Source organism: Lissotriton helveticus, chromosome 7 (genome assembly GCF_964261635.1).
Source record: "Lissotriton helveticus chromosome 7, aLisHel1.1, whole genome shotgun sequence".
Classification (NCBI taxonomy): Eukaryota; Metazoa; Chordata; class Amphibia; order Caudata; family Salamandridae; genus Lissotriton; species Lissotriton helveticus.
In genome coordinates this window covers 977419196-977433184 of record NC_136068.1, presented here as the reverse complement: position 1 = coordinate 977433184, position 13989 = coordinate 977419196, and the positions used below count along the sequence as shown (strand labels likewise).

Below are 13989 nucleotides of genomic sequence, written 5' to 3'. Positions count from 1 at the left end.
GAATTTAGTTTTTATTAGAAATCGTTGATGAATTTGGGAAATTAATATTAGGGTAAAGGGTACACTAGGAAACATCCCGGGTGCACCCTCTACCAAAATTACTTTTAAACATGAATATTTGTAATGCTGTTTCAGTAGGAGGATAATTCCATGATATCCACAGAGATTACATTACCATAAGACATTGATATCCTTGTGAACATATAATTAGACCTGTTGCTCTTAAAAATGAAAATGGAATTATATTGATGTAACGCTTAGTCTTGGCTTTTAATGCAAAAAATAACATAATTAATAGTAGTGCACCCCAATATATTTGTATATATACTCAATCAGACTACTAATTGCATTAGCTGTATGCACCTCACGAAAGGGAACCTTTCTTATTAGGTCACCTCAAACATCTTAAAATATGTTGCATCTGCTAAGTGGATGGTGGTTTGATGAGAAAAGTTTTCATTGCACCTTCCTATAACACCAAATGAGGCATTCATGGGTAACTGGTATAAATAATCTCAGTGACAGGTTGAAATACATGAATTGAATATAGAGAAAATGTTATTTGATTTAATTGACTTTTCATCTATAAAACGTGAAGAATGGTAAGAATTAGATGTGCCATGGCCCAAAACAGAATTTCCAATTGGTTTGCAGTATCTACAAAGTGCATGTTAAGTTTAAGAGAAAGAGGTGATGGTACTGTGGCATAGCATATTGATGACTAATAATGGTAACAGCGCCTATATATGGTGAGTGGAATTGTCCAAGTTGAAGAAATTTCTAGTTAAAATATTTTTGTTTGTTACTGGGTGAGCATCATTTACAAAACAAAATCTTGAAGAACCTTGACCAAATAGTCTAACAGTCTAAATCATGTGTTAGGATGACAAAGTTTACCCGCTGCAAAGGTCTTTCCGATTGAATCTTGTTGAAGCTCACGGCGACTGAGCTGCAAATTCTAGCTGAAATTCACCATTCTAATGGAAACATATTGGACTCCTCGTAGGGAAAATAAATACACCTTTTACAAAAGGATCAGTTTTGCAAATGTACTAAGGTAAAAGGTGATGATGTTCATCTTATTTATAAGTATTTATTTCTGAAATCTTAATTTGAGGAAGTTTTGCTTTACCTGAGTTTTGTATCCTTGCCAGCCTTTTGTTTTGCAATAAATGCAGAAGTAATCCTCATTACAAATGTTAAAAACGATCGGTAAAGAGGCTAAATATAAAAGATCGTGTTGTCTAAAGTTTGTCATGATAGGCAACAGTTATGCGTTAACTTTGGAACTCTAGGGGGGGAGGAGCCTAGCCAGCGAGCGTGATGGTCGCCTTTTAGCTCGGCTCCGTCGGCCCTCCGGCTAACCCCGAATATCCTGCATCTTATCCTGTGCTGAGACGATACATCATTACAGAAATTGAAATATTGCGATTTGTTTCAACTCACCGTTCTGTCCGGAAACCTCTGTGTGCTGTGGATCCGCGGCTGTACCCTCGAGAAGATTGAGGCCTCCGGGAGATCGAGACCGGGACCTCGCCTGCGGGATCCGACCGGCGATGCTGAGATTGCAGGCCCCGGTCGAGAGAGTGAACCGCCGGTGAGAGCCGTTGTGCGTGTACCCCGGTGATCCTGTACCGGCCCCGCTTTGCAGACCGTGCGGCTGGAGGGGAGTGAGGTGTGTTGGGGACTGACTGTGTGAAGGGGTCCCTTCGCCTTGTCCTGCCTGGCGGCCCCGGGCCTCCGTGCTCGGCTCTCGCTCGTGGGACCTGCCACGGATGGCAGGAGGGCCCCCCCCCACTGCCGAACATCTACCCTTTCTGTGCCAGTGTGGCCATTGTTGGGATCCCTCCGGAGATCTGTAAAGCCCTACATTTGTGGACTGCTTTGGGGGCCGCGTGGAGTGCGGGGCGGCGAAACTCACAAGATGGCTGCCGACATCGTAGGGAGTGTTTCGCCTTGCACCGACGACCTTTGCTGGCCGTGCTGCATGGGGGCCTGGGCATGTGCTCGCGAGCCCACGCTCGGTGATATCCTGGATGCCGTGAGGTCTTTGTATGTCGTCTTGGCCCCCGGTGCCTCTACTGACTCACTGCGGTCCGCCGCCATTTTGGGCCGACGCTCCTTCATGCACCCTTCCCGTCAGGCTGCCCCCATTGCTCTTCCCCCTCCGGCTGCTCCGAGGGTTGGTACCGCTGCTCTGCGGTTGCTGTGTGTACCGGTGGCTCTTGATTCTCCTGTTTTTCAATATCCGGAACTCGAGGATTTAAACGTGACGAGGAGGCCTGCTTCTTCCTGGGGGACTGGCAACAGTGGTGAACGGTGGTTTGCCTCCACAACGATAACTTCGCGCTTCAATCCTGGAGGGGTACTTTCGCATTGTCAAATTGCGAGACTGAACTCCTGCTCATCTTTGCCTGCGCTGCTGTCGCTGCTGCAATTGACTTGTCTCATTGATCTCCTGTATTCCATTAGTTTGTTTAATGTCTCTCGACTACGCCATTGTTGTGCTGCTCGTTGGCACTATGATCAAACTGTACTGGGTGGCCCGCTCCAAACAGTCCTTTATTGGGTTGGTTCTGTGGTTCGGAAAGGATGGGGGTGAGATACACAATATTGACAGACTGATGGTTTCCACTTCCGTGGTGCTTGGATTGCGTTCTTGATATTGTGAGACGTATACACTGTTTCCCCCCCGTTTCCCCCCCCCCCGTGGATACCTGACATATGTGATGGTGTTGCATTGACCTTATCGTTTAATATTTGCTGGTTGGGGGAGGGTCGCAGCCGGGCGTGTTTGTTCGTATCTCTTGGCTCCTCCCTCTCACTCTCATTTTACTTTATCTTTCGTTATATTTCTTATTCTTCTATTTTTCTCTCTCTTCTATATTTCGGGTTTAGATACTGGGCGACAGGCACGCTGCTAGGGGGGTAGGCCGTAGCCAACTGCAGGGGTGCGGGTGGGGGGTGGGGAGGGGGGATTATTTTTCCTCTTTTGTTTCTATGGCCCTTTTTCTTCGCTCTATTGGTTTTCCTTTTGCTTTTTCTTTTTCTGCGTCTGGGATCAGTTCATTGTGTTGATCTTTGAGCTCTCATTGCTTTGTCGTACTTTATGCCTGAGCTGTTGTTGCACTGTAGATAAGACCTGGGCGGGCTTCTAATTAGTATTCATAGTGATTGTATGCATGTATATCCTGACTCTTTGATAATGTACTCATGCTTTAATTGTGGTTCTCTTACATTTTGTAAGAATTCTTGTCTGGCCCGCCGGTTCTATGGCTATCTTTTACGGCTCGGCACCTGGTCCCCACCTTTCTTTATATTATATTGCAGCTTTTTATGTTTTTGATTTCATCCTGCTTACGATAAAATTAAACCTTATTTATCCTGTAATGTACTCGTTATATGCCATGATGTCCTGACTTTGATTTGCTGCCGTGCCCCTGGGATGTTCGGCTGAATAGCAGTGTTCACTTTTACGTCAATAAAGGTTTAAAAAAAAAAAAAAAAAAAAACTTTGGAACTCTAAATCGATTCAATTAGGAGGAAGGGGTGCTTCTTCTAGCTTAATTGGAACAAGTAACACCCAAGAGTAAAAACAAAAAATATGGAAGGAATCATTGCATTATTGCATATTATTATGCTCTATAATCTCTTTATGATGGAAATTTTACACAAATCTTCCGATAAGGGTTGAGTCAGATTTGCTAGTGGAAATTGGAGTGTGTGGAATACATGGGTCCTGTTGCACCCGTGGTTTCAGTTCTCCTGATTATAACTCACCCCCTTGTTTATCACTCTTATCATAACTACCTTTCTGTGTACCATTGTACAGCACTGTGACATCTGAAAGAGTCATGTTTGCGCTATATAAAGCTCTTTAAATAAATACATCAATAAAATAAAATAATTTTCTTTTTACATTTATAATATAGAATGAAAGTATTGTGTTGGCTTTTTTACTCTTAATCTTGTGTTCATACTAACTCTTGTGAAAGAGAAAATGTATCAATAATTGATTTGAACTAAAAGAAAAAGGAAACAAAATAAAAGGGCAACTCCTTAAAATGCATACGACAAAACAAGATAATTACAGAGTTGCTATTTAATATGCAAAAGGTGAAAGCTTTAAACTAGAAACATGAGTTTATTTAAATGGCTTAAAGTTTACTTTTGGAAGCTGGCAGTAGATTTCTATTTTCACTTTTTGACGTTTAGAACACTCGTTTTTCCACTGTCAAAAATGGAGTGAAATGGAGTCTTATTGCCTTCCTTCAATTCTCATGCATGTTTTCTCTAGAGTTAGCCCATCATCATGTTCGTTGTCTCAGTCCTTCCTTGAATACAGAGGTGAGCAACCTCTGAAAGGAAACATCTAGATACCTAGTTAACTCAAATCTAAAGTATCTCACATCTGGCTTGACCAGCTCTCCCTGCAGCTGGATCTTAAAGGACTGGCTCCCCTTCAGCCTTCTTGTTTAGCCTGCCTTGCAGAGTACAGACTCCTTGCCCACCCTCTGAAGAGAGTCTACTGGATGTTGTTGATTCTTGGTGGGCACGGACTGGTGGGACCAGGAAGTTGCTTGGATGATGACAACAAATGAGATTCTCTGTGCGGGGAGGTTATGGTAGCTCATTGGAGCACTCATGGCAAGGGCAGAGGCTGCAATGTCAATCTGGGTCCACTCTTTGGTTATGTCAGGAACCAGGATCTTAGCTGAAGCATCTTCTGCACCTCTGTTATCTTCCTTCTGTGGTTAGACTAAGCGAAAGTGTGACGAGTTGTGCCCCACCTTTATCCTCTTCTGCTAACCGCAACAGCGAGCAGGTGGAAGGGCAGGTCACCCTTGAGGCAGCCTTGAGAGTGCTTCAGCAACCCCTGTAGCAACACCTTCTGCTTGTCTTCTCCCTTTTATTTGGTGGCTGTGGGGAGGGACAGATAGTTGGAACAGTTGACGGTGTGTCAAATGTGGGGGAGAGATACCAACGGCGCAGTTTGGAGGGGCAGCAGGCACTTTAACAGCAGTCACTCAGGACATCAGCATCGCGGGTCAGCTCACTGTTTCAGGGAGAAGAGCCAGTCATGGAAGCCAAATTTAGATGAATCTCTACCATGCAGCAAGCAGTGGTTGGAGGGTTATCAGGGGTTCTGTGGTGCTCTCAGACTCTACTGCAGTTGCCTTTATTATTCAGGGCCCAATCAGTGCACTAGCCTCACAAAGCCCATTGCTGATGAATAATTGTCTTGATTTTTTTGCCTTCCTACATTTGGAGAAGTAACATGAATTATCTCTGGCTACCCTCACTAAACAGCTAGTTAAATGCCTTTTTCTCGGTGCATAATTTGAGCCTGTGGTTAACTGGACACTCACATAGGTGCCGATAGGGGTGGGGCCCTAGTAAATAGTTGGACACGTCGTATTCCAGTTTTGCGATTCCTGGTGGCTGAGGTTCCCTGTGATGGTGAGGAATTAGTCCCGAACACAATGGCTTGACAGGCAACATTACACATACTCAATTGGTAACTTTACAGGTGAGTGGGGCTTTTTCATTCCATTGGTTGAAAAAGATGAGTGTGGGCAACTGCATATGGGCAGCATGGGTTCCTTGGATGACCAGCTGGCAGCCTGTGACTCTACCTGAATTGGATATGCCATCTTATCTTAGAGTAAGTTCTGGAAGCCCAGCTAAGCTTCCCTGTCCTTAAATGCCCTTTCTTTTTCCCCGGTACGACTTGTGCTTGCATAACTTTGTGGAGTGCTGCTTTTTTTTAAAACGTAGATGGAATGTCATTCTAAAGAGATCGTTTTTAAAATGTTTCTGTTGCAGTCACTTTGCTACCTACCAATTTTCTAGTTTCATATTAGGCTTTCGTTCCTTTCACTTGAGTGTCAAACTTCCCCAACTCAAGGACAGGGGTGGGGGCGCCTTTTAGAGCTTGACAGGTGGGATTAAAGCAATGGACCATTGTTTATCAGCCTCTTTGAAAAGTGGCTTGCAGCTGTCTGGTGCAGAGATGGTATCACTTGACCTTCAGCGGTTGGCACTAAATTTAGAGAGGGCATGGAAGAGAGAAGGGGTGGGGGAGGATAGGCGCACAGAGCCGCGGCGACAGAAATGTGAATTTGTAAGGGGAGACTCACAAAACAACATAAGAGAGAAAGAGGCGAAGACGGGTGTGGTGTTACAGGCAGAGAGAACGAGGTAACCTGAGGCGGGAGAAGAAAGAAAACAAGAAAAAAACATTAAAGAAGGAAAGACAGAGAGAGACATTAAAAGACGAGAAGAGCGTGGGAGACTGGGAGAGAAAAAGTTGGTAAGGAGGGAGTGGGATGGGGAACGAGAGAAAAGAAGCAATAGTGGAAGATAAAATGGAGGAAGAAAGAAAAGGAAATGAGTAGTACAGGAACGAATGAAGAACAGAAGAAAGAAGGAAAGAAAAGATGTTTGGAAAGAAGAAATAGATAATACAGGAAAGGATGGGAGAAACAAGGCAGGAAGAAAGGATATAATGAACAAAGGAAGGGAGAAACGAAGGAATGAGGGAATGGAGAAAGGCGGAAGTACAAAGTAAAGACGTGAGTAAGTGTGGAAGGGTATAAAGTAAGACAAATAAAGAAATGTCAATTAACAATTACAAGGGAAAGGAGTCAGGAAAAAGGATGAGAAAGAGAACGACCGAGAAGAGAGAAAATTGGGTAAGGAACACGGAAACGGGGAGAGCATGCGATAAAACAAGAAAGTGAAGGAACTAGAAAGGCCGCTGGCGAATGCGGTGCTGTTGCCGCTACCAAGACAAACAATGGAAGGAATCTATTCTGACCGATAAGGTTACTCATGACAGTAGAGGAGGTGGGCCCTGGATCACAAGAGCACCCCGCAGGCCGTGCCTCCCTCCTGAAGGCGTGGGACGACAAGGGGGCCAGCTTGCCTCAGTCTGCTGCAACCCCGCTCAAAGAAATAGAAACTTTCCACAACCATGGCCGACCACCACCTGCTGGCCACGCACTGGTGATAGCTGGAGAGAGGTGCAAACGAGATGGGTTGGCGGCCTAAGCAGCATCCAGAGTGACAGGGCTCAGGGAGCGCCAGCAGAGGGCGTAGAAGGGGACCTCTTGCGTTGCCAAAGCTGCCTACAGGAGCTGCACTTAGGAAGGCATGCAGGCACCCGCCGGAGACCATGCCCGTAACCCCCGGCCCCCACCAGAGCCAGCCCTGCAGTTGAATGCCCATGTCACCCTGCCCATGCTGGTGCTGATCCTGTGTGTCCTCGTGCCCTCCCTGGCCCTGCTAACCCTCTACCTTCTCTCTTTAGGAGGAAAAGGCGGCAGCAACAAGAAGAACGATGGCGTGAAGGTAAGTTTAGCCGGCGCCACCGGTGCCTACGGCTTGGTCACTCCGTATGCTCTTTGCATGTCTAGTTTCAGCCATTTTTCTTGTTCCAGGGACACTTTTTGCCCCGGTGCATGAGGCAAGAGTCAGTCTCTATGTATTTTTCTAGAGTTCAGCTTTACTGCCTCCTGCTGCTTTGGTTGGGTTTGAAACTATTGAACCGCACCTTACATGGCCTGGCAGTATTCCATAGGCTTGGTTCTAGGATGTCTTTTGTGTGACTCACAGTGCATCTGGGCTACAGGATTTGACTTCAGCCTCTGGTCTGGTTCCTAGACCCAGCTCGAACAGCCATGTTTGGCCTGCTTCTGGAACCTGCCACCTCAACACGTGTTTGGCAACAGTGAGATGCCCGTGGCTTGATTCCAGATTCTGACCGCCAGAAATGGCACCAGAGCCTGGTTTCAAGGCCTGACATTTACCTCTTGACCTGACCCTCACAGGTAGGCCCAAGAGAGACAAGTCTCCGAGCATGGTGTCAGGCCCTGCTCTCAAGATCCAGTTAAACAACATGACCTTTTCTCTAGGCACGTGTGGGCACCAGCGGCCCATACGAGGTGCTCCCTTGCTTTGTTACTGGTCTGTGCCCATTCCCGGTGGTGGACATAGAACTTCCGGATCGCGTGAGTTAAGTTTATGACCGGAAATGATGCCTGTGAAGTACATGACGACAAGTGCATGTTCACGTTATTGACCTGACTCTTTGGGCCGTGTCACCTGGGAGGCTTGGGGTGCCTCTCTTGTACGAAAAATTGAATGTAACATTGGGTCATTCTTAGCAGCCACTGCAGTGGGATCTAGCAGGTTCCATTGGAGCCTTTCCATCTCATCGACAGAGCGCCTGCTGCCTTACTCACCCCACTGCTCGCTGTCTCACCCACCCCACGGCCTGCTGCCTCATTCACCTCCATCTGCCTTCTTGATCAACCCATTGTCTGCTACCTCAACCATGGCATGGCCTGCTGCCTTAAGCGACTCACCACCCGTTGCCACCATCAACACACTGCTCGCCGACTGAGGCACCCTTCTGCCAGCTGCACCAGTGACACCACAGCCTTCTGCCTACATCACCCATTGTAAGCTGTCTTATTCACTGCATTGCCTGCTGTGCCTATCATTCACTGTTTGCTAAATACAGTCCACCTGCTCCTCAGTCACAGCCTTTCTGCAGCCACACCCCCTGCACTGCTGGCAAGAACCAAGTCCTTCACTGCTGCTGCTCGTAGCCTCCATCACCCTATTGAACGCTGCCTCAAGCACCTCCATTCTTGCTACATCAATACTTTTACCACTCACTACCTCAGCCACCTCACTGCTCGCTGCCTCATTTACCACTATGCTCATTGCCACAGTAACCTATTTTGCTGCTGTATCATTGCACTTATTGTTTACTAACTCAGTCACCACACTGCTCGCTGCCACAGTCACCTCACTTCTCGCTGCCACAGTCACCTCACTTCTCACTGCCTCAGTCACCACACTGCTCGCTGCCACAGTCATCTCACTTCTCGCTGCCTCAGTCACCCCACTGCTCGCTGCCTCAGTCACCGCAGTGCTCGATGCGTCAGTCACCACACTGCTCGCTGCCTCAGTCACCACTATGCTCATTGCCACAGACACCTATTTTACTGCTGCATCAATGCATCTATCATTTACTACCTCAGTCACTGCAGTGCTCGCGGCCTCAGCCACAACACTTCTCGCTGCCACAGTCACCTCACTTTGCACTGCCTCAGTCACCACACTGCTCACTGCCTCAGTCATCACACTGCTCGCTGCCTCAGTCACCACTATGCTCGTTGCCACAGCAACCTATTTTGCTGCTGCATCAATGCATTATCATTTACTACCTCAGTCACTGCAGTGCTCGCTGCCACCGTCACCTCACGTCCCACTGCCTCAGTCATCACACTGCTCGCTGCCTTAGTCACCAACTGCTCGCTGCCTCAGTCACTGCAGTGCTCCCTGTCTCATTCACCAACTGCTCCCTGCCTCAGTCACCACACTGCTGGCTGCCTCAGTCACCACACTGCTCGCTGCCACATCACCTCACTTCTCGCTGCCTCAGCCACCCACTGCTCGCTGCCACAGCCACCACACTGCTCGCTGCCTCAGCCATCACACTGCTCGCTGCCTCAGCCACCACACTGCTGGCTGCCTCAGTCACCACACTGCTCGCTGCCACAGTCACCTCACTTCTCGCTGCCTCAGCCACCACAGTGCTGGCTGCCTCAGTCACCACACTGCTGGCTGCCTCAGTCACCACACTGCTCGCTGCCACGTCATCTCACTTCTCGCTGCCTCAGCCACCACACTGCTCGCTGCCACAGCCACCACACTGCTCGCTGCCTCAGCCATCACACTGCTCGCTGCCTCAGCCACCACACTGCTGGCTGCCTCAGTCACCACACTGCTCGCTGCCACAGTCACCTCACTTCTCGCTGCCTCAGCCACCACACTGCTCGCTGCCACAGCCACCACACTGCTCGCTGCCTCAGCCATCACACTGCTCGCTGCCTCAGCCACCACACTGCTCGCTGCCACAGCCACCACACTGCTCGCTGCCTCATCCACCACTCTGCTCGCTGTCTCAGCCACCACACTGCTCGCTGTCTCAGCCACCACACTGCTCGCTGTCTCAGCCACCACACTGCTCTCTGCTTCAGCCACCACACTGCTCGCTGCCTCAGCCACCACACTGCTCGCTGCCTCAGTCACCACACTGCTCGCTGCCTCAGTCACCACACTGCTCGCTGCCACAGTCACCTCACTTCTCGCTACCTCAGTCACCTCACTTCTCGCTACCTCAGTCAGCACACTGCTCACTGCCACAGTCACCTCACTTCTCGCTGCCTCAGTCAGCACATTGCTGGCTGCCTCAGTCACCACACTGCTGGCTGCCTCAGTCACCACACTGCTCGCTGCCACAGTCACCTCACTTCTCGCTGCCTCAGCCACCACACTGCTCGCTGCCTCAGCCACCACACTGCTCGATGCCTCAGTCACCACACTGCTCAGTGCCTCAGTCACCACACTGCTCAGTGCCTCAGTCACCACACTGCTCGCTACCTCAGCCACCACACTGCTCGATGCCTCAGTCACCACACTGCTCGCTGCCTCAGCCACCACACCGCTCGATGCCTCAGTAACCACACTGCTCGCTGCCTCAGCCAACACACTGTTCGATGCCTCAGCCACCACACTGCTCGCTGCCTCAGCCCCCACACTGCTCGCTGCCTCAGCCAACACACTGCTCGCTGCCTCAGTCACCACACTGCTCGATGCCTCAGTCACCTCACTTCTCGCTGCCTCAGCCACCCCACTGCTCGCTGCCACAGCCACCACACTGCTCGATGCCTCAGCCACCACACTGCTCGCTGCCTCAGCCAACACACTACTCGCTGCCTCAGCTACCACACTGCTAGCTGCCTCAGCCACCTCACTTCTCGCTCCATCAATAACTCTACTGCTCACTACTTCAGACATCGCACTGCTCGCTACCTCAATCTCTGCACTGCTACCTGCCTCTGTCACCTCATTAGCATCTCTTGCTTACTACCTCAATCACCGCATTCTTGATGCTTCAGTCACCACACTGCACGCTGGCGCATTCAACTCACTTTTCACTACATTAATAGTTAAATTATTAACTACTACAATCAAAACACTGCTCACTGGTGCAGTCACATCACTGCTCACTGCCTCAATCACCACACTGCTTGCTGCCTTAGTCACCTCACTACTCGCTGATTCAGCCACCCCACTGCCTGCAACCTCCTTCCACTGCTGCTCACCCTCCACCGGGAATTCTCACTGTGTTGTGTAGTCTGGGCTCTCTCGTGTGTTGTCTGGTTCCCTGCTTCATTCTCTGCCATTTCTATGTCTCGTCCTCGACGTGGTGCTAATCCCCCCACTTACTCTTCTGCTTTCTCTCCTCCCTTTGGCTTGCTTACGCCCTTTGCTGTTCCCTGCCCACCTACTGCCCTCTTCCCCTCTGTCTGTTCTTTTCTCCTCTGCTGCTCCCCTCACGTCTTCTTCTCTTTCTGTCTTATTCTTTCTTGTCTCCCTTGTTCGTTTATTTGCTTCCCACTTACCCAGTTTTTCGCTTTTTCCTCTCTGCCTCTTCCTTCTTTTGCCTCGCTTTTCCTCTAAGCAGATATATTTCCATTTGTGATCTCGTTCACTCGGTTCCTTTCCTCTCCGCTTGTCTCTTTTTTCTTTCCTTCTGTCTTCCATTTTCTGCTTTCTTCCTACGCCTGCCCGTCTGCTCTTTCCAACACGGCTTGTTTTTCACTCTAGTATTCTCTTTGCTGTGCTGCATGTTCCTGCCTTATTCTCTTTGATTCTTCACTGCTCCATTCCTCTCTTTTTCTATCATTCTGTCTCTGCTCTCTTCATCACTCTTCTACTATTTTCCCTGTCTAAACTGTTCTCTCTGATACACTGTTCCCTTTATTCAGATCTCTTCTCACTAATTCTTCCAACTCCCTTCTCTCACCCTCTTTCTTCTACGCTGTTTCTTCTACTGTGCCCCTAGTGTTTGTTCCTTCCTTCCTTCCTTCCTTCCTTTCCTTCCTCCCTTCCTTCCTTCCTTCCTTCCTTCCTTCCTTCCTTCCTTCCTTCCTTCCTTCCTTCCTTCCTTCCTTCCTTCCTTCCTTCCTTCCTTCCTTCCTTCCTTCCTTCCTTCCTCCCTCCCTTGTGACGTTGCTGCTGCTGTCTTCTTTGCCCTGCTATTGTTCAACCTTCTCATGTTTTCTGACCCCCTCTCTCTCTCTCTCTCTCTTTCCCATCACTCACTCTCAATTTTTCTCTCTTTGTACTACTTTGTCAATCCTACACATCTCTCTTTCTCTGCTGATCTCCGACTCCTTCTCTTTTCTGGTTCTCTCCTTTTCGCCCTGACTCCTCCACACATCTTTGTCTTTCTCTACTCTTTTTCCCTCATTATCTCTCTACCCAAAATTTCTGTTTCTTATTCACTCTTTTTCTTTCTTCTTTTTTCTATCTTTCTTCCTTCCTGTCTTTCTCAGTGTTTCATCTGCTTGCTGTATGGTCAACTCTTTCTCTCCATTACTTTCAGTCTCGCAGTGTTGCTTTATAACACCTCTCGTTCTCACTTTGTCCAGCTCGCTTCTGTATATCTCCTTTCTTTCTCACCCGCACCATCTCTCCCTCTTCTTTTCTCAAGTTTTCTCTCTCTCTCTCTCTCTACCTTGCGTTTACTTTATCTTTCCTCTTGCCTTTCTTGTGCTCGCTGCCTCTCCCTGTGCCACCCGCTGCCTCTCTCACTCTGCTTTCCTATCTGTTCTCCTTGTTTTTCCAGAAAAGAAAGTCCAGTTCCAGTGTCCAGTTAATGGTGAGTGTTTTTTGTCTACTACAGAGCCGGTCTACCTGGACCGGGGTACAGCCAGCATCTAAACCAGGCTGGCTAGGCATCAAGTGACAGCCTGTTCTCAGTCCCTTGAATGATGGGACAGGAAGTCCTCCCTCATAGGCAAATGATGCCCATACAGATCAGTGATAGTGGAACACCGGGACATAATGCACCAAGATATTAGCCTACACCTTGGACTTTTAAATCACGTACTCATTATAGATTGTCTCATGCAGTGAGTTATACTTTCATGCCCCCGGCCTTTTTAACCGTCACTGCATTGCATTTTGGGACTTACAGTTTCAATTTAAACATAGTATGTATCGGCTGAAAAATGCTCTTAGCTATAAAGTCAGGATTGGCTGATGCTATCACATGCAACCTTTCACCACAGTTATGACTCAGTGTCATTGAAAAAATACAGTTTTGCAAAGTTAAATTGCTTTCATTAAAGGGTTAATTTAATTGGTACTTGAGTAACATGATTACATTGTTACAATAGACTAACCAAAGAATAGAATAATATAGATTTACAATTTTAAAATAGCAGGAGTTTTCAACCAATATGAGAATATTAAAATGTTTGCATAAAATATAGCAAACTGAGAATACAACACTAAAACAAATTCCTTTTCTAGGTCCCTAAAACCTCACTCAATTTGTGAACAAAATATTTAAAATGTAAGACTCGCAATATCCCCTATTTATTCCCTGCATGTTTGTCGCGTTACATGTTTGTTGTGTCATGTACTCAGTGGCAATACATTAAAGTTGTCTTTGTGAAATAATTCTGCGCAGTAGAAATAGTGAACCAAACAGTACACCAAACAGTCCTGTTTGAAGAATCAGGATTTGCATAATTTAGAAATATTACTCATTCGTTAGCCAAAATGCTCCAAAATAAGACTCACAATCATCCTCATTTAGTACTTTAAACATACCAAATCTGATAGAGACTTTTAGCTGCAGATTCCTTACCTTTGAATCTCCAAGGCATCAGACTGGATCCGGAAAGTTTTGGACAAGCAGGACAGATAGGGTGACTCAGTTCGTTTCCGCATGGCGTCATCAGCATCGTTGGGGCCAGATGTGATATTGTGGTCACTGTTGGAAGGGGAGGCTCTCTGGATGGCAGGGGTAGTTACCTCTGGCCACCCAGGGACCCACCTCCTCCAGGAACGTTGCTGAGCATTTGGAGTCTGACCCTCAGAGGGGGGGGTTAGGCA

General features: G+C 47.9%; 1 protein-coding gene across 2 annotated transcripts in view; it reads left to right on the top strand.

Moving 5' to 3' along the window:
* Positions 1 to 13989, top strand: part of CAMK2A (calcium/calmodulin dependent protein kinase II alpha) — a 602280-nt gene that overhangs the window by 502240 nt on the left and 86051 nt on the right. The window contains exons 13-14 of one of the 2 annotated variants that reach the window (XM_078653588.1): positions 7313 to 7353; positions 12713 to 12745. In XM_078653588.1, coding sequence (XP_078509714.1) covers positions 7313 to 7353; positions 12713 to 12745 — 74 coding nt within the window. The remainder of the gene's footprint in view (positions 1 to 7312; positions 7354 to 12712; positions 12746 to 13989) is intronic. The other variant, XM_078653589.1, reaches the window with a different exon arrangement.